General features: G+C 45.7%; 2 protein-coding genes across 2 annotated transcripts in view; one reads left to right on the forward strand and one right to left on the reverse strand.

Moving 5' to 3' along the window:
* LOC130581445 (G protein-activated inward rectifier potassium channel 1-like) overlaps positions 1-8,999 on the forward strand; it is a 10,801-nt gene extending 1,802 nt beyond the window's left edge. The window contains 2 exon segments of the mRNA XM_057379552.1: positions 6,167-6,383; positions 6,924-8,999. Of these exon segments, the coding sequence (XP_057235535.1) occupies positions 6,167-6,383; positions 6,924-7,513 (807 nt within the window). The 3' untranslated portion in view covers positions 7,514-8,999.
* Positions 9,000-9,758: 759 nt separating this feature from the next.
* On the reverse strand, positions 9,759-13,581 carry LOC130581446 (acrosin-like). The gene is made up of 5 exons (XM_057379553.1): positions 13,508-13,581; positions 12,347-12,568; positions 11,257-11,522; positions 10,828-10,973; positions 9,759-10,445 (listed from the first exon to the last, which is right to left on the reverse strand). Exons 1-5 carry the CDS (start codon positions 13,576-13,578, stop codon positions 9,759-9,761), a joined length of 1,392 nt encoding a protein of 463 aa, XP_057235536.1. The 5' UTR covers positions 13,579-13,581.
* Positions 13,582-19,930: the final 6,349 nt, after the last annotated feature.

Genomic DNA, 19,930 nt, shown 5'->3' on the forward strand with positions numbered 1-19,930 from the left:
AGGGCACCTGGGTGGCGGTGTGCGACATGGGCAGGGTGCGGGGATGTGCGACATGGGGTAGGGAGCCCTGTGCCCTGTGCAGCCCCTGTTGGCAGCTCTGCCCTGCCCTGTCCTGTCCCTTGGCATGTGAGTGACAGGATGTGACTGGGACAGGATGGTAAAGGACTGAGGAAGAATTTGGCTGTCCATAGGAGGAGCCACGAAAGAGCCGAGCAGGCAGAGGGGAAAACCGTCTCATCAGAGACTTCCCGGGGCATTTCTGTGCATTGCGAGACTGGCAGAAACGCAGTTTGGTCAGGGTGGATGGGTGGATGTGTCAGGATGCAGGATAGCTGCAAAGAGGGCTACTAAGGCATGCTGCTTAGCAGAGGATGGCTGGGAATAAGGAATAAGAGGATGGCTGGGAATAAGGAACTGATTTGTGGTGACATTAAACTAGGATAAAGATCAGCCTCGATCTCTTCATCCCCTTGGGGAAGCTTGGTGAGCTTTGACTTGCAGTTCCTTATCCCAATGTTCCACCTAGCGACCTCACAGCATTTCAGAGGGATTGTATAGATGCTTTAGTGGGAACACCCTTTGATTATCAGTGTCTGTTTATTAGTCACTGATAATGCTCAGTATAATTGAGAATGCAAGAAAACTGGAATTCAAAGGCGATCTGAAAAAAAAAATAAATTACAAGGACAGAAGAGTTTKGCATGCATTAAAGTCCAGTTGATAAATTGGGCTGGAGCAGAGTGGAAGGAAACACCGTTTGCATGCTGACACTAAGCAATGTAGCTTCTCCCAGCAGCTATGTCTTGTCACRAGAGCTCTGTCTGGAGCTCCTCAGCTGTCAAAAGCTGGATCCCAGTGATGACATTAATATCAGGAGATCATATTTGTGTGTTATAAATGCTCTGTACTCTATCTGGTAATTGTCTCTTYGGAGCAACTGGCCTATTTAATAATCTGCATAAGCAAGCATGAAGCAGTAGGTGATGGGGCAGTGGTAAATATGAAAGGCTGTTTTCCTTCTGCTCTGTGCTGAATGCTAGACTGAATGCTGAATGCTAGGAAAATGTTAATTTTTCCCGGTACAGAATACCACTTAAAATGGAGAATCTGCCAAGATCTAAAAAGAAGTTGGATATATATATATATATATATATATATATATATATACATGGGAACAAGCTGCAAGGAATTACACTGGAGCAATTTTTGTAGGAATTGGAAAGTCAGTTGGACCATGGTTTTTGTTGCCTTCTAACAGACAGTATTTAATTCCATCCTTCTAAATGGAATGCAAGTCAAAGTGGAATAAAAGTGGTATCACATTGTTTTTTACAGAGAGGGTAACTAATTTTCTTTTGAAATAAGACACCGAATATCCAACCCTATGTGCATTCTGCTGACAATTCTATTGCTACACAATGCTGGTATGCAGATGGCTGGGACAGCAAACTCAGGGACATTTGATGGACCTGCATGACCTTTGTGTCTTAGGATAGCTGTTTTGTTGGCAAGACAATGAATGAGTGAGCAATTCTTGATTTTTTTTGTTTTATGATCATCATGCCCATGACTTGTCTTCAAGCTCCTTTGTGACCTTTGGCAAATAAAGCTATAAACAGAAGAAGATTTAAAATCGAATGTGCAATAGATAACCCCTCAGTCCTCACTGAAAGGTGTGGCATTAGTGCCCATGCCCTTCTGTAAATCCTCATAATTTTGTTAAGCTGGCCAGTGAGCTGCAAACACAATTCCAGTGGCCAGAGGTGGCTGTTCAGTGAATTTAGAGCAGCTGCTTTGAAGCAGCTTTGTGTGTCCTGTAAATTCATGGTGAATGTGCCAGAATTCTCTTCAGCAAATCTATCTTCAGCAAATCCTGCCTTGTCGTGATTTGAGCTCTGTCCCCTGCAGTGCTGCCAACAGCTGATCTTGCTACACTTCTCCTGCACCTGATTAGATATTCTGAATTTTTTTTTTTTGTACTGGTATCACAGTGAAGGAATGTGAAGAAACGCATCACACTTCTGTACTTGAGATAGGAGATATATTTAGTAGTGAATGCAGTGTTTTTGTCAGACTAATGGAGCTCTGAGGATTTGCTTTTGTAAAGAAAGTGAACTAATCTAAGTTGGTCTGAGTAGCATTTTCTGGCAGTGTGATATATGTCCTAATAGATTCTGTAGATTACAATGGTGCTGCCACACTGGGCTGGCTTTTTTTTTTGGGTCCAGGGACTGTGCAGCAGCATGGCACAGTGATATCAGGAAAAAGTCTGAGGCTCTTTTTGGGCTGGATTGTGGAGGGTTTGGAAAAGAGCTACAAGACTAACAGTGTGTGTGTTTCAGCAAAAACTTCTCCAGAAACCAAGGCCTTTCTAATTTACATTGAGTGCTATAGAAGCTAGAAAAAAACAAATTCCTGGGGCTGGAAATAGAAAAAATGCAATTTGGAACTAAGTGCTGAAAATGTGCAGTTTCAGGTCCTTGACTTTTTGATGTCACAGTTAACTGTATTTTTCTGCCTGTTGATTCCTGGACTTTACTCAGACAGAGCCACCAGTGTGGAAACCAGTCCTGAATTTTTAAAACTCAATCACAGGACATATTTTTTACCTTCTCAGTACATATTTTTTTACCTTCTCTTGATGTGGCTACATCTGTCATGGATAAACATGGTAGTATTGCTGTGTAAAGTCACATATACAGTGTTTCAACTATTGTAGGACATTTTGATTCAGAACGTTGAGGAATGTAAAATCATCACAGCCTGTTTTAAAAATAGTTTTAAAAATCCAGTTATGAGGCATGATAGCCAGAGAGGCAGTGAGCTTTGGATTGTAACCAGCAGGCACCTATTCTCCAGGCTGTCCTTATTGACAGCTTTGAAGGAGCTGAAAGCAAACAAAATTGTAACAGAAAGCTCACAGATGGCWGGTGACAGGCATTGGAAGAACCATTATATTGTGTTTTCAATAAAGGGATAAATAGGGCAGAAAGTGAAAAAAAAATACCTTTTTTAATGTTACAGAATTGTTCAGATTGGAAGGAGCTTCAGGAAGTTTCTGCTCCAAGCTTGTGTTTAAAGTACGGTGAGCTAGGAGGTCAGWCCAGGTTACTCTGGGCTTTTTCCAATGTAGTTTTGGAAACCTCTAAGAAGAAAAACTGCCTTGCTGGGCAAACTTTTCCACTGCTWGACTGTCCTCATGATGAAAAAGTTTTTCTTCAATCCATTCAAAACTTCCCTTGTTTCAATTTACACCTGTTGTCTCTYTTGTTAAGGCTGGGCACCTCTGTGAAAAGCCTGGTTCTGTCTTCCTGATTCCCTTCCTCTCAGGGTTTGGAATGGAAATCTTTTGGAATAGAAGTCTCTAGACACAAATCTTTAACAATGATACCAAAGTAACAACATCACATTATTCCAGTAATATAAAATATTAATAAGATTTCTTGCAAGCTGATAGTCTGAATGTGGGGGAGGAGCAATGAGCATGTCCCAGTTTAGCATTTTCTAGGCTAACATATTAATCTTGATGGTGCTGCATCTTTTGCATCCCACTTTTTCTGCCCCAGTGCTTAATTAGTCCACCTGGATACCAAAACATAATTATGTGAGTTCTCAGATGAGTGAACTGCAGAGGGTTAAAAATGATGAAACTGTATCATATCCAGCTGAAGAGAGATGTGCGTAAACAACAGGGCTTAGAAAAGCAAAGAGGATGAATAAATTATAGGAGTGACAATTTGAAGGGCATGATGTGTTTGTTCAGACACCAAAACAGGCTAAGTGGTGATGCAGTGGAAGTCTGCCTTGTAATAAAAACCAAAACAAAGATCCGGTGGCAGAAAATTAAAGACACAGGAGTCTTTTTTTTTCTTTTTTTTTTCCCTTTAGCTGTGAAGCAATTAACCTTTGGAGAAATTCTTTGAGATCTTTCAATTACCCTTCTCTGAGCATTTTTAAATTTCAAGTGAGGGCATTACCAAGTAATTGTGCCCCTGTTCAATGTGTGCTYGTAATTTACTTGTCTTTGTGTAATGTGGATGATCAACTAAAGAATCACAAGTGTTCCTTTCAGACTTATTGCTGACAGTTGATTGTTCTGTGCTTTGTTTTGTGATCGTTTGGGTAAATCTTTACATGTAAAAAACAAAGATCACTGGCCAGGAGCCTGAMTGTATTTGGGCTATTAAGCTGTCTGCATTCAGGTTAACTTCTTTTTATTCAACAAACAAGTTTCTTCTGAAAATTCTCCATGCCCTGCWTAAATCAATCCTGTATGTAAGACACTGAATAGCTCAAACACAACCTTCTGCTTTCTCCCAGATCTGTTACCTCTAATCATCCTCGCTGGATTTGTTTACTATTGAATGGATTTGATCGAAGACTCTTCCACAAAGAAAAATGGTTTGTAGATSAAACAGTTCCTAAGTCAGTCAGGCAGCAATTTGTGCAAAAGTGCACATTTTTTTGGCCTAGGTAAATATATTTGATAAAACTTCAGGAAAATTTGGGATTTACTTCACAGAGCTCATGTCAAGGCTTGTTACCTTGAAGCAAAGATCACACAATCAATTTATGCACCCGCTSCAAGAACAGCAGCCAGGCAACAAAAGCAGTGCCACAGTCTGCAGCTGAGTTCTGCAGGTTGCCTCAGGAAAAAAGAGTATTTTTGCAGTTTTTTGCAGTAGGCTGATTACACCTTTGCATACAATAGAGTGGTTTGTATGAGCAGTTTTGATGGCTTTAATTTCATAGCACTTTTATGGTTCAAATCATAAAGCATTCGTGAAAATGCTTTTACACGCCGATATTTTCCGTCTGGATCAGCAATGGAAAAGTTGACTCTTGTCCTCCTGTGCAGGGGAGAACTTAGGTAGGAAGAATGTTTTTTCCTCAGCGACAAAACAAACATGAATTGAAATAAAACATTGTATTTAATAAGGAGCTATATTCTAGCATCTGTCTGACTGGTTATGTAATCTCCAGTAAATACCAGGCAGTTTTAAAGCCAGCATTTTTAAGGTACATATGAAGAAGAGAAACAATATGAAGATATACTAGTTGCTTGGGGATTTTTTTAAAAGACAGAACCCTTTTTAAAAGAATACTAGACAGATCTAAGTTGATGGCAGAACTGCTGCCTTTGGCTTGCTCTCAAGCAGAGGAATCAATACATTTGTCAATACAAATGCAACACAATTAAAGATATTTATTTATTCTTCTAGGATAGCATAATTTATAATAATATTTATTTATTTATTTATAATCWATAGTCATCTTCTAAAATAATTAAATGCTTTTTAATCAAACAATGAACAGAAATTATTTTAAACAGGGTTTATATCAGCTGTGCAAAGCTTCTAATTTTAATGGGTGATTTCCACCAGAGAACTTCAAAGCAATCAGGTGAGGAGCTGCCTGGCCAACTGATGTCATTYTTAGTTCTACTTTGAATAAGAGGAAAATTTGAAGGAAACACTATGAGGTTGAGGTAACCAATCATATCAGTATTTTATTGGACTCATGAAATGATGGGCAGAAAAATAAAACACTTATCGTAATAAAAAGTTCATTATTAAAGTCAGTATACAGTAGGTGGTACATGCAAGGGACGATGGCAATAACAGCATCAATTCAGATGGTTTTGTGAAAATGTCACTTACCAGACACACTGCACCTTGTAATTTTTACCTTTGAGTTCGTACATCAAAGTGTCTGCCAAACAAAAGTTGGTTAACATGCAAAAATAATGACAGGTGAATTCAAACAACACARTCAAATGTGCCCAGCTCGCAGATTTTGGTCTCATTAAYAGRAACTTTTGCTACAGGATATTCCTTYTGAACATTRCAAGGCATGTAGTGTGGTACACAGCATTTTTGTCAAAGTGTGTGTATATGTATATATTTATATATATATAGTCATAGTAAAGTTTGCAGGTGGTGATGAGATCTACTGGCACAATAAAAAAAGTCAAAATTGGTCTTGCGTAGTAACCTCATAGAATTTAGCATCACTTATATCTCCATTATGAAGCCTCCAGACCTAATCCATGTGGATGATGTCATGGAAGACTTTATTGCATTATATTTATTTAAACTTTATTGCATTGATTTYATGTTTTGCCTCACATTACTTAGTGATTACTAAATCATCTGTTTATCTTTAGTCCAGACATACACCGGAGGGAGAATTCCTGCCACTRGACCAGTGTGAGCTGGATGTTGGATTTGGAACTGGAGCTGACCAGCTGTTTCTAGTTTCTCCTTTAACCATCTGCCACGAAATTAACTCAGAGAGCCCCTTTTTCAGCCTCTCACAAAGATCACTACAAAGCGAGCAATTTGAAATAGTTGTCATCCTTGAAGGAATCGTTGAGACTACTGGTAAGACCTAGAATAATATGCATACTCTAATTTTTAGTCTTTGTTTTCAGTGCTGGTATTTTTAGCAGGGCAGCTGTTCGTCCTGGATGCTCCAGCATTTCCTACCATATGCTGCAGAGCTTCAGTGCCTTTCACCAGCCAATAAGAGACCTCCCTTCCCCACAGGGTTCTGCRTTACCAATTCCCAAAGTGGCCAGTATATCCAAAAAACACAGCCTGCCACTCTTCGACATGTGCAACAGCTCAATGCTCTTATGGAGGTTTCTGTTTTAAGAATATTGAACTTTTATTTTGCCTTTGCTTCATTGTGGGTCTGCAATATTTAATCCAATAATTGAATAAAAATTTAGTCAGTCARTTAGAGGCATTCCACTGACTGTCARAAGATTGTCTAGGAAGAATTGAMCCATTTTATAAAATAWAAAATTGTTGRTTTACAGGCTGCAATKGATTTTTATCTGTCAGCCTTGTGTATTTTTGGTTCTATATGCAAGTCTGCTTGCTCACATTAGAATGCCATGCTGTTTTCCATTTCCACAGGAATGACATGCCAAGCCAGGACCTCGTACACAGAAGATGAAGTCCTTTGGGGTCACAGGTTCCTCCCAGTGATGTCTCTGGAAGATGGCTTTTTCCGGGTCGATTATTCTCAGTTTCATGCTACATTTGAAGTCCCCACTCCTCCTTACAGTGTTAAAGAGCAAGAAGAAAACCTGTCCCTGTCATCTCTTAGTCCTTTTGACAAGAAAACCAGAAGAGAACAGGTTTGTCCACTTGACTGTGTTGATATCACAGGAGAGAAGAATAAGCTGCCTTTAAAACTTCAGAAGATTAGCTCAGGAAGAGAAGGCCTTCCACAGAGAGCCCTGGGAATGAGTTCCAGTAACACAGGGAAGACTTTCAGTACTGGAGATCTCTTGAAAATTCAAGAAATAGGTCCCACYTCTGATGGTGAAGACAGTGATAACAGGATACAAATGAAAGCCTTAAAAAGAAATGCCAAGGATTTGACTCAATCTGCCAACGATCTCGAGTTACAGAAGGATTTTCCAAGTATGGGCACTCTAGAGGTGAAATTAGAAGATAATTTCCCTGCCAAACTTTRAAAAATTAACTCTGATTGCTTCTAAGAGCTGAAGAAACAGGCAGTGTTGCTGATAAACTGCGTTTGAGACTGCTGCCCTGAAAGAGCTGTTTCACAGTAAAGTCATCACTTGGTTTTGCTACTTTCAGCAAGAAGGATCCTTTTTGTATAATTGTTCTGTACAGATCCAATTTGGGTAGCATAATAGGACTTGGAGGGGCAATAAGATTACCCTGTCATGCCAAAGAGATTCCTGCCCTAATGATCTCCATCAGCATGCTCATTCCATGTATGCAGATGCTTTTTCACGATGCAAGGATCAGATCTTTAGTCACAGAATGAAGTTCAAAAACGAAACCAAAAAGTGTGTAACACCAGCTGAARCCTGGTTTTGTGCAGCTCAGATCTTGGACTGTTCCTGATTTAYAGAACAGCAGAATACAAGAGGAATAAGTGACACTGCCCAGTTGTAGCCCAGCTCTGTCCCAGTGACCCCTTTGGAAGGTGGCCTTCCTGATGGCATGCATCCTTCCTTCCCAGGAATTGTGACTCCCTCTGTGCTCCCAGTGTCTCATTCATGATCTTTCATCTGAAGGAAGCAGTTTCCAATAACCATTTGGGTTTATTTGACTCACATGAGTTCTCAAACATGAGGATCATTTATCCTGTCCAGAATTGGACCTCAGCATTTGATTTGGTGGATCACATGTTGAATTTTAATGACCATATCACCACTCACTGTGAAGGAAACTTGAGACCGGTAGCTCAACTTAATGGAATATTTTATACTGCAACTAAATGAAATTTTAGTTTGGAGACACTGTAAGTAAATAAAAGCAAAGTGCTRAATAGTGCTTTGTCATTACACATCTCAGTTTTACTAATGAATGGTAGTRTGTTTGGTGTTGCTAATTTTAATTTTGTTATATTTGCCTTCTCTATTTACATATGATTCTCAGTAATTTTGTAGATCTGATATTTATTGCTATTCAGCTCAGTCTGTGAAAGAGGCCTTTCCTTCCCTGGTTGTTAGTCAGTGTAAAYACACCTTGCTGTTTTATAGGCACTATTCAGTAGCTCAGCGTATCAGGTGTTTATCACCAAAGCAGCAGCAGCAGCAAAGCACTCTCCAGCAGAAGGATCAAATTCTGCTCTTGCTTTGTGGACAAAATTCAGTCAAATTTAAAAGGGGTGGCAGTGGCCATGTTGTTTGGCAATGCCTTCCTGGATGGTAAAGTGATATATCCAAGCCAGGAATAACTTGGCTTGCAGAAATCACTGTTTCTTTCTTTTCATCTGTCTACAGTGTGAAACTGGAAAATGGTATTTTATGCAGGGATAAGATTTGCTGCTTGTTGTTGTTTATTTGTTCTCAACATGGATTTCAACAATATGTATGTGCTAAAATCTGTATTTTCATTTATTAACTGTATTTGTATGGAATATTTAGATGACAGCATGAAGTCTTAAATCATGATGATGACTCTCCCTACTCTTCAGAACAGCCAAAATTAGTATAAAATAAAATYACATCCACCTTGGGTCTCAAGCCTCCTTTACTCGAACGTGCACGTGTGTGTTGACAACAAAGCAGCTCCAGAGGTGATGCACCATCCTTGGGGACACTCCCCCTGTGCTGTGGGGCAGGAACTGGGGGGATTTCACTCATTTTGTGGGTAAAAATGGGGGGCTGGGGAAGTCTGGGAGAGTGAGAATGGGAGAGTGAGAATGGGAGAGTGAGAATGGGAGAGTGAGAATGGGAGAGTGAGAATGTCAGTAGGAGCACCCCAGTGGCACTGGGAGAGTGATGATGTGGAGGGAGAGGGTGAGTGGGGAGCAGATGGCTCATACAGGGTCCATCCAAAAATGGGAGGTTACAGCCCAAAACAGCATTAAAAGAGGTTCAAAAGCAAACTGCATTGTAAAAAAAAAAAATAAATTAGCTAGTCCTCCCACACTCTTGAGACTAAACCAGCTGATACCACCAAGACAATAGAGTTTAAACTGGAGGGAGTGCAGGGCTGCAGTACCTGTGTGTGAATACATCTTGATATTCATCTTTYTAATAATAGCTTTTCTATTTTACCAGATTGGTCTGAAAAGACAGGCTKAAAGGTGACAATAGGCAACTTTATTTCCACAACTAAATCAACTTCAGCTTTTGTGTGCGTGCAAAGGAGGAAGGTGGGCAGGACAGAGGACACCTTTGACCCTGAGGCTGCCTCTGGATCAGAAGGCACTGCCCCACTAGGAAATGGTCACAGCCCACTGCAGCCTGCACTGCATCCTGTTCATCCTGCTGCTCCTGGCTTCTTTCCCATTAGTCTCAGCAGCATCTCGTGCACCCGAGTTAAGAACTGCACAAGGATCTGGTACGGATGTGGAGCAGGTCTAGACCAGACTGGGTGTGTTGGCAGCAGCGGYTCTGGCTGCTCGGAGGGGGTTGAGSYGGGGGTTGGCTTTGGTGTTGGTGGTGTGGCTGTTACTACAGTTGGCTGTGGATGTGTAGTGGGTGTGGGTGTGGTGCAGTTTGTTGGTGTTGGCTCTGGCTGCTCAGTGGGGGCCCAGGTGGGGGTTGGCTGTGTTGTTGGAGCAGCCGTTGTTGCAGCCGTTGTTGTGGTTGTTGTTGCAGCTGTTGTTGTGGTTGTTGTTGTTGCAGCTGTTGTTGTGGTTGTTGTTGCAGCTGTTGTTGCAGCTGTTGTTTTAGTTGGCCGTGGATGTGGAATGGGAGTGGTGCAGTCTGACTCTGTTGGTGTTGGCTCTGGCAGCTTACAGGGGGCTGCGGTGCCGGCTGGCTCTGCTGTCTCAGGTGGGCACAGCCCCATCTGGCCCACGATCCAATCGTGGAAGTGCTGGGTGGAGGTGTARACCCCGGGTCKCTTTGCTCTGGCACAGCCTTTTCCCCAGCTGGTCACTCCAACGAGCCAGAAGTAGCTGGCACTGTTATCTTTGCACACCAAGGGCCCTCCGCTGTCACCCTGCAGCAGACACACGAGGATTAGGGTGCTGTTGGGTGGCTGCTGTCAGCACTACAGGCTTGCTTCTCTCTTGCAGCCCCTGTCACAGCAGTGTTCCTGCCCCAAAAAGGCTCTCCAGAGCCTTAGCTGGGAATGGTTTGGGTGTCTGTAAAGTAGGGCCCGCTCTGGGATCTGGTCCCAGATGTGCAGAGGATGAATGATCCAGYATCTGCACCTCTGGGCTTTCTGRRCAGAGTGCCAGGCTTTGGGAGCACGGGCACAGAGCAAGGACCCACAGACACAGTGAAGGAAACTCCACCAGCAGTGGGAAGGTGATTTGCCAGGCACAGCCATGCTGGCCTGTGTTTGCAAGGTGGAGATGGGGCTGTCTCTGCTCTCCTACCTGGCAGGTGTCCATGCCACCCCGAGGGTAGCCAGCACACAGGTTGTGGGGGTGGATGGCCCCAGCGTATCCTCGGCTGCTGTTGATGAGATGGGTGTCGAGGAGACGGACCCTGGCCTCGTGCAGGACATCACTCGGGCCGTGAGCTGTGAGCACGGGAAGGAATGAGCACCCAGCAGTTCTTGCCAGTTCTAGTCCCCTTTGTGGGGTGAAATCCTTCCCTGGGGCTTGACTGTGACTCCAGAGCAGCTGTTGAAGGGCTGTGTCCTTTCTGCCTGGCTTTGGGGGGCAGACCAGGCCATCCATCCCACAGCCTGACTTTGGTCTCTGCTGTCAGGAAGCCCAACCCATTTGTCCCGTGTGCCCAGCTGTGTGCCCAGCTGTGTGCCCAGCTTGCCCTCAGGGCCTGGCCCCTTTCTGGGAACTCACCCTTTGCACTGGGGGAGCTCCAGCCAGCAATGTAGCAGCTTTTCAGGTCTGACACCGTAACCGAGGCRTTRGGCACGCAGGCAGGYTGGATGTAGTCACTGCACTCCACGGGCTCGTCCAGCTCCAGCAGGGCAATGTCGTTCTGCTGGGAAGCAGCAGCGTAGTGCTGGTGAGCCAGGAGCCGCTTGATGTGGCGTACCTGCACCTCGGGGCCCAGGTGAGTCAGGTGGGTGGCCCCAATCAGCACCCGCCACAGGGTGACATTCCTGCAGGGCAGAGATCACTGGGGTGAGAGGGAATGTTCCTGCAGGGCAGAGATCACTGGGGTGAGAGGGAACGTTCCTGTAGGGCAGAGATGGGGTGAGAGGGAATGTTCCTACAGGGCAGAGATCACTGGGGTGAGAGGGAATGTTCCTGCAGGGCAGAGATGAAGTGAGTAGGAATGTTCCTGTAGGGCACAGGCGGGGTGACAGGGAACGTTCCTGTAGGGCACAGATGGGGTGAGAGGGAACGTTCCTGTAGGGCACAGATGGGGTGACAGGGAACGTTCCTGTAGGGCACAGATAGGGTGAGAGGGAACGTTCTGTATGGCAGAGATGAAGTGAGTAGGAATGTTCCTGTAGGGCAGAGATGGGGTGAGAGGGAACGTTCCTGTAGGGCAGAGATGGGGTGAGAGGGAACGTTCCTGCAGGGCACAGATGGGGTGAGAGGGAACATTCCTGCAGGGCACAGGCGGGGTGAGAGGGAACGTTCCTGCAGGGCAGAAATGGGGTGAGAGGGAGCAGAGCCGTGGCTGGGGCAGCTCAGCACTCCCCAAGGCAGAGAGGAACGAGGGGCAATGCCGAGTGTGGCTGCCCTCAGGCTCTGGGAAGGGCTGGCTGGAGGATGCTCTCAGGCTCTGGGAAGGGCTGGCTGGAGGCTGCCAGGGCAGCAGTGGCACCAGCCCAGCCCTCTGAGCAGCCTCAGTGGGGCTCTGCAGTGCCAGGGCACTGGGCACACTGCAAGGAACCAGGATGGCAGTGGTCCGTGGTGCTGCAGGCTGGGCAGCTCTCTGTGCTCTGGGATATCCTCTCTCCTTGCTCCTCCTTACCTGGCCCGCAGGAAGCAGTGKGCTGCTGTCAGGACCCACTGGGGGCTGATGAGAGCCCCTCCACACGTGTGACCCGTGCCGATTTTCCTGGGATCCTGGATGCTGACRATCCAGGGCCAGGCCCCTGGAGGGGCACCTCTGCCATGCACCACGTGTGGCATTCTGTAGTCAGAAGCTACGGAGTGGTAGCCAGAAGCCATGGGCCGGAGCCCGCAGGTCCCTCTGAAAGCAGAAAGCCATCACTGCTGATGCACATGGTCTATATCAAAGTGACAAGKTACTTATGAGGTACTTATTATGTTATCAATATAAGCACATAATAACTTTTTACATATTATTAAAATACAATGTAATCACTTCCAATATATTATCAATGATAGCCTTTTTTATATATTGCTGTAAGGTTTTGAATAGTGTATTAGCAACATACAGGGTACCAGCTGCAGGTAATCTAACCAGCTAGATTAGTACATAGATATGTGAAATCACCAAAAGGCATAAATCAGAAAAAGTTCTGAAGAAAGTAGACAGGTAGATGCTGTAACAGGGAACAGTAGAGAGCACTAATGAGAACTTGGAGAAGCATGGGACAATCAGCAAAATAATTAGAAATTATGACTTGGAGGACCAGAAAAAAACCCATGAATGTCACAATTGCACATGCAATGAAGACAAAGGTGAAAAGTCCACCGTGATGAAGGTGATGGTCTCTCTTTAGAGGGACATCCCCACGACCACCGAATTGAGGATAACACATAAGCACTTGTAAAACTGTGATACTGTGCATTTCCGTGCCCAGGGATGGTGGTGGGTGTATGGTGGGCATATGGGGGGCAGTGACAATGGTAATGTTACACCATGCTCACTGTATAAATATGTGCTAATTTAAAGCAAAGGCAGGTGGGTTAGGAGGAGAAATMCCCCTCACCTCCAGCACTGCAATAAACAAATACCTGCTCTATAGAGTTTTATTTCTAGGCCTGTTTTGGGCATCACTGCCCTGCCCAACAGCTGCTGCTGCTCAGGCTGTGCTCTCCCCCAGCACCTGTGGTTCCCATTTAGGGTTTGGGAAGACACTCTGTGGCAATGGGGCACAAGCAGGCCTGTTCCAGGGGATCCAGGGAATGCCCACACACCMTCMCAGARCCYGGGGCYGCTCACCTGCAGGTGTCCCAGGTGCCATGTGCAGGCCGGTACACAGCCAGCAGCATGAAGAGGAACAGCAAATACATCACTGCCAGTGGCAGCTGCAAGGAACAAGAGCTTGTCTCTTCCAGTGCAGCCACAGAGGCGAGTGCCTGYAGCAGCAGCATTGCCCATGGCACCCGCAGCCTGGGGGCTGATGTCACAGAGTGGCTGGTTCCAGGTTCTGGGTGCCCTCAGAAGGGCCACAGCCTCAGAGATCCACGGCATGGTATGGGCTGGAAAGGACTTGGAAGGTTGTGCAGGGCAAAAAGGGTCCCGTGCCTGGYGCCTGCAAACAGCACCATGGGCAGACAAATCTGGCACAAAGGGAAAGAATCACTCTAAAGGGWGWGTGTGGTCAGAGAGGGTGYTCAGAGCCACCACAGGATGGAGAAAATTGGCCCATCAAAGCTAAGAAGAGGACAGGAAGAAGCAGTGCACAACTTGGGGGGATGCATTAAGGCACACAGGCTGCTGATGTGGGCCCAGCACAARCCTTGGCTAATGGAACAAATGGAGAAATTGCTGACTGTGGCAAAGAGTGGGAGGAGCTGACAGGAATTTCACTGCCCTAATGAAGGCCTTGTGAGCCTGTTTACACATTTCCCATGTTTGGAGCAGGTGAGTACTGCAAATGCCTCAGTGCTGCTTCTTGCTTTGGAGGTCATGGCTGCAGAACACGAGGGGCTGGGATGGAGAGAGTTTATGCCCTCACAGTCATGGTTTAGGAATGGTTTTCCCCAGTCTAGTGGTTCCCACSGCAAACCACAGGCAGCTCACTCCCCTCTCCCTTTCCCCTCCCTTCTCCARTGGGCTTGAGAGGAGAACTGGAAACACAAAAGRTAAAGATCATGGGTTGAGACATGAGAAATGTACTGGAAACAGCAGTGAAATAAGAAAATTTAAACATCACACGTTGAGACAAGAACAATGTACTGGAAACAGCAATGAAATAAGAAAATGAACAGTAACAGCAACAATATTAATCATGGMATATACAATGGAGTGGAACAATTCACATGCAATAATTTACCACGTGGAGACCGGCAAGACCTGACCCGGCCACCACCCAGAAGGGACTTCTTCCCCTGTCCCCAGAAAATGRTRTGAGGTGCTACAGAACAATCTCCAGGTCCTGGCTATGCCTCATCCTGATTACTGCAATGATTTACCCTCTCCTGGCTCAACTTCACCATCTACAACACAGCTTTTGTCTCTGTGCCAGAGGCACTGGTTCCCTGCACGCCAGAGGGCAGCCAGCAGAGATGAGCAGATTTTGGAAACCCTTCACCTCTCACTCTGTCCCCCTGGTTTTCCTCATTTTATGGAATGGAAGGACACATGTCCAACTCCTCCCAGTGTCCCCTTCACTCAAAATCCTCTGTGCCTTGATTGCTTTTCTGACATCTGGGAGAAGCAGTGGGCAAACCCAAGGCTTTGGGTGAAGGTCCTTCCTCCAACACTTCCCCTGCAGTGCACCCAGGGAGGCTGTGGCAGCACAAGCTCTCCTGGGCTTCACTGTTGCCTTGAAAGGCCAGTTTTTAATAATCACACAGACACGGTTAAGGGGATAAAAAGGGTTTTACCTCGGTATTTGGGATCCCAGGTGCACAACTTGATGGCAGAATGCACACCCGTGTACAGCATGGGTACAAGTTTTATAGGTTTCAGGAATTAGCATATCTATTCAGGATTCCTCAATAAGAAACTTCACAAATGCAGTAATGTCCCCCTATTGTAATGAATCCCCTCCTGGATGAGGCCAGAGCCCAGTTTACACAAGATGTTCTGGACAGAAGGCTGAGCTCGGGTTTAAGATAGCACAGGGCACRCTGACTCCTTCCTCAGGATGTTTGGTCTCTGCCCAGCAGAAATCCTAAACTAAGCTGGAATATCAGGGKACAGGAATTACAAACGTGGGCTAAGCAGTACAGGGTGATGCATAGAGAGCGTAAAAAGGAAAAGCAAAAATCATCAGGCATCATCACAACATCACATCCGGATGGAATGGATGGATGGAATGGAAGCTTTTCCCTCACCATTCACACACTTCCCTGGCCTGTGCTCCTCACCCCACAGGGATGCCACAGAGGGGTTTCCAAACTTCACACACTGCTGACGTTCTGGGGTGAGGCTGAGGCTTTTCTGGAGCATCAGCTCCATGCCYCAGCACACCCAGGCTCTCTACTGACATTTGCAGCTTTTCTGTCATCTGCAGGGAGTTGGCTGAAAAAAATAATCCTCTAGAAAGGACACAAACCCAGGATTCAGCAGCACCACCTAAGAATTCAGCAAGGTGCCCTGGGGACAGCTGGGTCAGGCAGGGACAGCTGGAGGGATCACAAGGCCTCACTTTGTACAACACAAAGAAAAAGGCTAAATAAATGCTGGGATGAAATATATTTGTGCTGGGAMTGCTTCATTTAGCAAATAAGTTACCAGGCAGATTCCCAGCAGATGTTCTGGGTGACTCTGGGAGCTGGGCCTCTTGCTGGCTCTTGCTCCAKTCTCTGGGCTCCCAGTTCCCAAAAGCTCTACAGGTAACCCCTCCCCAGCAACAGCTCTTGGGGCTGAGAAGTCAAGGGTGGGGTAAATCAGAAGGACTTGGGGAGCTCAGAGAGAAAAATAATTCAATTGTTGGAAAATAGACTAGTTACAAAATTTTGGTATAAATTCAGTCAAAGATTTTGTTTGCCCTGGGGGAAGGGTTTCTTTCCTGGGCATTTTTCCAGATGAAAAATGAGATTAATATCTCACTTTAAGATATATTAATATCTCATATTAATGAGATATTAATGAGACTAACATCTCAACAGAGAGGGAGTGGCACAGAAGATAAGGACAATCATCAGTGACACTATGATAMATAAATTTAGAAAATAATGTCTTGACTTTCTGACTGATACCTATGGTTTATGTCAAAGTGACAATGTGTTTATGAGGCCTATGATTGAAAACTTTCTATAAACTTTTTTTGTATTACTAATATACAATGTAAAAGCTTTCAATATATTATCAATAATAGCTTTTTTATATATTTTTATAAGTTTTTATACAGGGTATTAGCAACATAAAGTGTATCTGCTGCATGTAATCCAGCGGGATTAGTATGTGGACACGTAAAATCGCCAAGGAGCAAAAATCAGAAAAAGTTCTGAAGAAAGTGGACAGGTAGATGCTGTAACGAGGAACAGTAGAGAGCATAATGAGAACTTGGCAGAGGCACAGGACAATCAGCAAAATAATGGAAAATGAAGACTTGGAGGACCAGAAAAAAACCATGAATGTCACAACTGTGCATGCCCTGAAGACAAAGGTGAAGAGCCCACTGTGATGAAGAGGATGGGATCTCATTAGAGGGAGACTCCCACGAGCACAGAATTGAGGATGACACATGAGCACTTGTAAATCTGTGATATCGTGTATTTCTGTGTCCATGTATCATGGTGGGCGTATGGGGGACAGTGACAATGGTAATGTTACACCATTCTTGCTGTATAAATATGTGCTAATTTGTATAAATATGTGCTAATTTGTATAAATATGTGCTAATTTGTATAAATATGTGCTAATTTGTATAAATATGTGCTAATTTGAAGCGAAGGCAGGTGGATTAGCAGGAGAAATCCCCCTGACCTCCAGCGCTGCAATAAACAAATACCCGCTCTATAGACACCGGTSTRTSGAGTTTTATTTCTAGGCCTTTTYCAGGCATCATAACATTAAAATGTTGTTGGARARTTTTCGTTTTTCCCAKTTTCAGTGACACAATCACCCGAMATGGGTGTACCASCCGGCCTGCTCCRCTCAGAGCCTCAGGGATGGYTAYWGCTCTGCYTAACGACAGAGAGACCGTGGGCCGGGAAGAGCGCACGGAGAGACGGAAACTTCCAKCGCTTTGGGTCTGAGGCAGCCGGGGCAACTCCAACGCCTCCCGAGCCGCCGTGCCAGACACGTGCGGAGACCGGGAGCTCTCCCCACCTCGCAGCTCCCTCCTCAAGCGCCCCGAAACGCCTCCCGCGGCCTGTCCGTCGAAACCGGGGCCGCCATCGTGCGCGCCGCCAGCACGGAAGGACCCCGTCACCATAGCGACCGGGCTGCCCGCGCAGCGCCTGATAGAACGCACCACGCGGCCACCGTGCGCGCCGGCTGAATGGAAGGACCCCGTCACCATAGCGACCGGGCTGCCCGCGCGGCGCCTGAGTGGAACGGCCCGCAGTGCCCCTCGGCCCTGGGCCCGCATTCCCGGCCCGGCTCCTTCGTGCGCGGGCGGGTCCCGCTGAGGGGAGGACAGGGCTCTCGGTGCCAYCCTGGGGGCTCCCGGTGACCGAGGGCAGGGCTGAGCGCTCCATGAGCTATGTGTGGCCTCGGGTAGGCCGAGCGGCTTTCTGACCATGGAATGGAAGTGTTCCGGCCTAAAGGAAGCAATCGGGAGCCAAAGTCAGTTTTGTTTAAGGCAGTTGGGTGCCTTCTTGGTTGGTTACCCCCTGATTTTTGTCTAAATCTTGCAGTGGTTTTAATGAGGCCTCAAAATGAAGTGCACAAAGCAGATCTTCCCCAAAGCTCCCTCCCAGCCCAGAGGGACTAGATTAAACCTCTGGTGGGAGTGTCACTGAAAACTTCAGGAAATATAAAAACCCTCCAAAACCTTTTTTTTTTTTTTTTAGTGTTAGGGAATCCAGGCATTACATTATTCTGGCCACGATGTTGTTCTGGCCAGGATGTGCCACAGAAATAATTTCATCCACACATTGCCCAGGTTGTGCAGAGAAAATCACTGCATGACACATGAATTGTGTGTCACAGAGAGGCAGAAATGTGGCACCTGACYTTGCCTGCCCAATGCTTGCTATCCTGAGAGCAATCTAACCAAAGTTAGCTGGTCAGAGCTGGCCTTCAGGATAGCTCAACTTCTTCCTTTGCTACTCACATACCTGCTTTTTTCCTGATGATTTATTGTTTACTGTCCCTTTCTACTCAACTTTTATCCTCTCACGGGTAATTATGATTTGTGTATTGGGATGGATCATAGAGGAAGGATGGGATAAAAGTCTAGGCTGGTTTATACCTTCCTGASCTGTTACACCTTTATAGGCTGCCCAGACAGGGGCTAGGCTAGAATTCTATTTTCTGATTCTTAYTTCTTTACTATAACCTAGGAAAGGTAAGTAGGGGGTGGCTGTAGCCTGACGGGCTGAGCTCAGCCTAGCACGGCAAAAAGCCCAACCTGACTGCTGCAGGAGGGAGTGAGACAGAAAAAGGAGAGCAGCAAATTGAAATTAGTGACTGAGAGCTGGTCACTCCTGCAAGTGGGAAAGCCAGAGAGCAGCAGCAGGGTCTCTGCAGGGAAGGGGACAGGCACTGGAGCACCTCAAAAGGACCTTTRAGGCTGCTGTGAACTGGGGCTCTGTCTCTGATCATGAGGGTGTGATCAAACACTTGATGGCATATGCTGTTCTATAGTTTATTTGGAGTTTTTATACTTTTGGTGAGCTACACTAATTTCTCTACACTAATCATCAATCAGGTGATGTGATTGGCACCGATCTCTTTCTGGAGCATGCCCTGAAACCCTTGGTCACCCAAAGCTTTGCCTTCTGTTCCTGAGAGAGGCAATGGCCACAACAGGGAGCGATTTCTGTGAGTAACAGCTTCCCCAGCAGGTTTGGGCTTTGTGAATCCCCTCAGACAACTGCCATGGCTGGTGGTCAGATCCCAGAGTGATGTGCTCACAGCCTGGAGTGAACTCTGGGATGTTTCCTGAGAACAGCCAGGTGTTTATGATTAATCACAGGAAACACCTTTTGTCTCTTTTCTGAGACAAATGTACAAGATTTTGRAAGATCATTGCTCATAGAGAGGTCTGACATGCTTTGAGTCATCTCTGTGTTCAATACTTGCTTGTTTTCAGTAAGTCACAATCAGGAAAGGGGAAATCTTGAGCTGATAATCCAGTCTACACCTCTAGTAAGAAAAGAAGGCAGCSTGAGGCCCAGAAATCAGGGTTTGGGTTTGTTGGACTCTTGGCAAAGTAAGCAGGGGAACAGACTTTTCCAAACCCATAAATTCCAATGGCAGTGCCAGGCTTCCCCTGATCCTGAGCTGGAGTTTCTAGCTGGTGGTTCTGAGTACTTCTGTAGAAAGTTTAAATATGCTTTTGTTCCTCATCTCATCTCTTTCCCAATGGAATTTCTTCACAGTCAATGTCGAGGGAATGGCTCCTCCCAAAAGGATCCTCTTTCCGCCGGAGAAGATTTGCATGGTCTGGCAGCACAGACAGAGTGCTGGGGCAGGGCTCCTCAACGTGGGCAACACCTGCTTCCTCAACGCTGTCCTGCAGTGCTTGACCTACACTGCCCCACTGGCCAACTACCTGCTCTCCAGAGAGCACAGCCAGGC

Source organism: Malurus melanocephalus, unplaced genomic scaffold (genome assembly GCF_030028575.1).
Source record: "Malurus melanocephalus ecotype Western Australia unplaced genomic scaffold, MMel_1.1 scaffold_411, whole genome shotgun sequence".
In the NCBI taxonomy this organism is placed as follows: Eukaryota; Metazoa; Chordata; class Aves; order Passeriformes; family Maluridae; genus Malurus; species Malurus melanocephalus.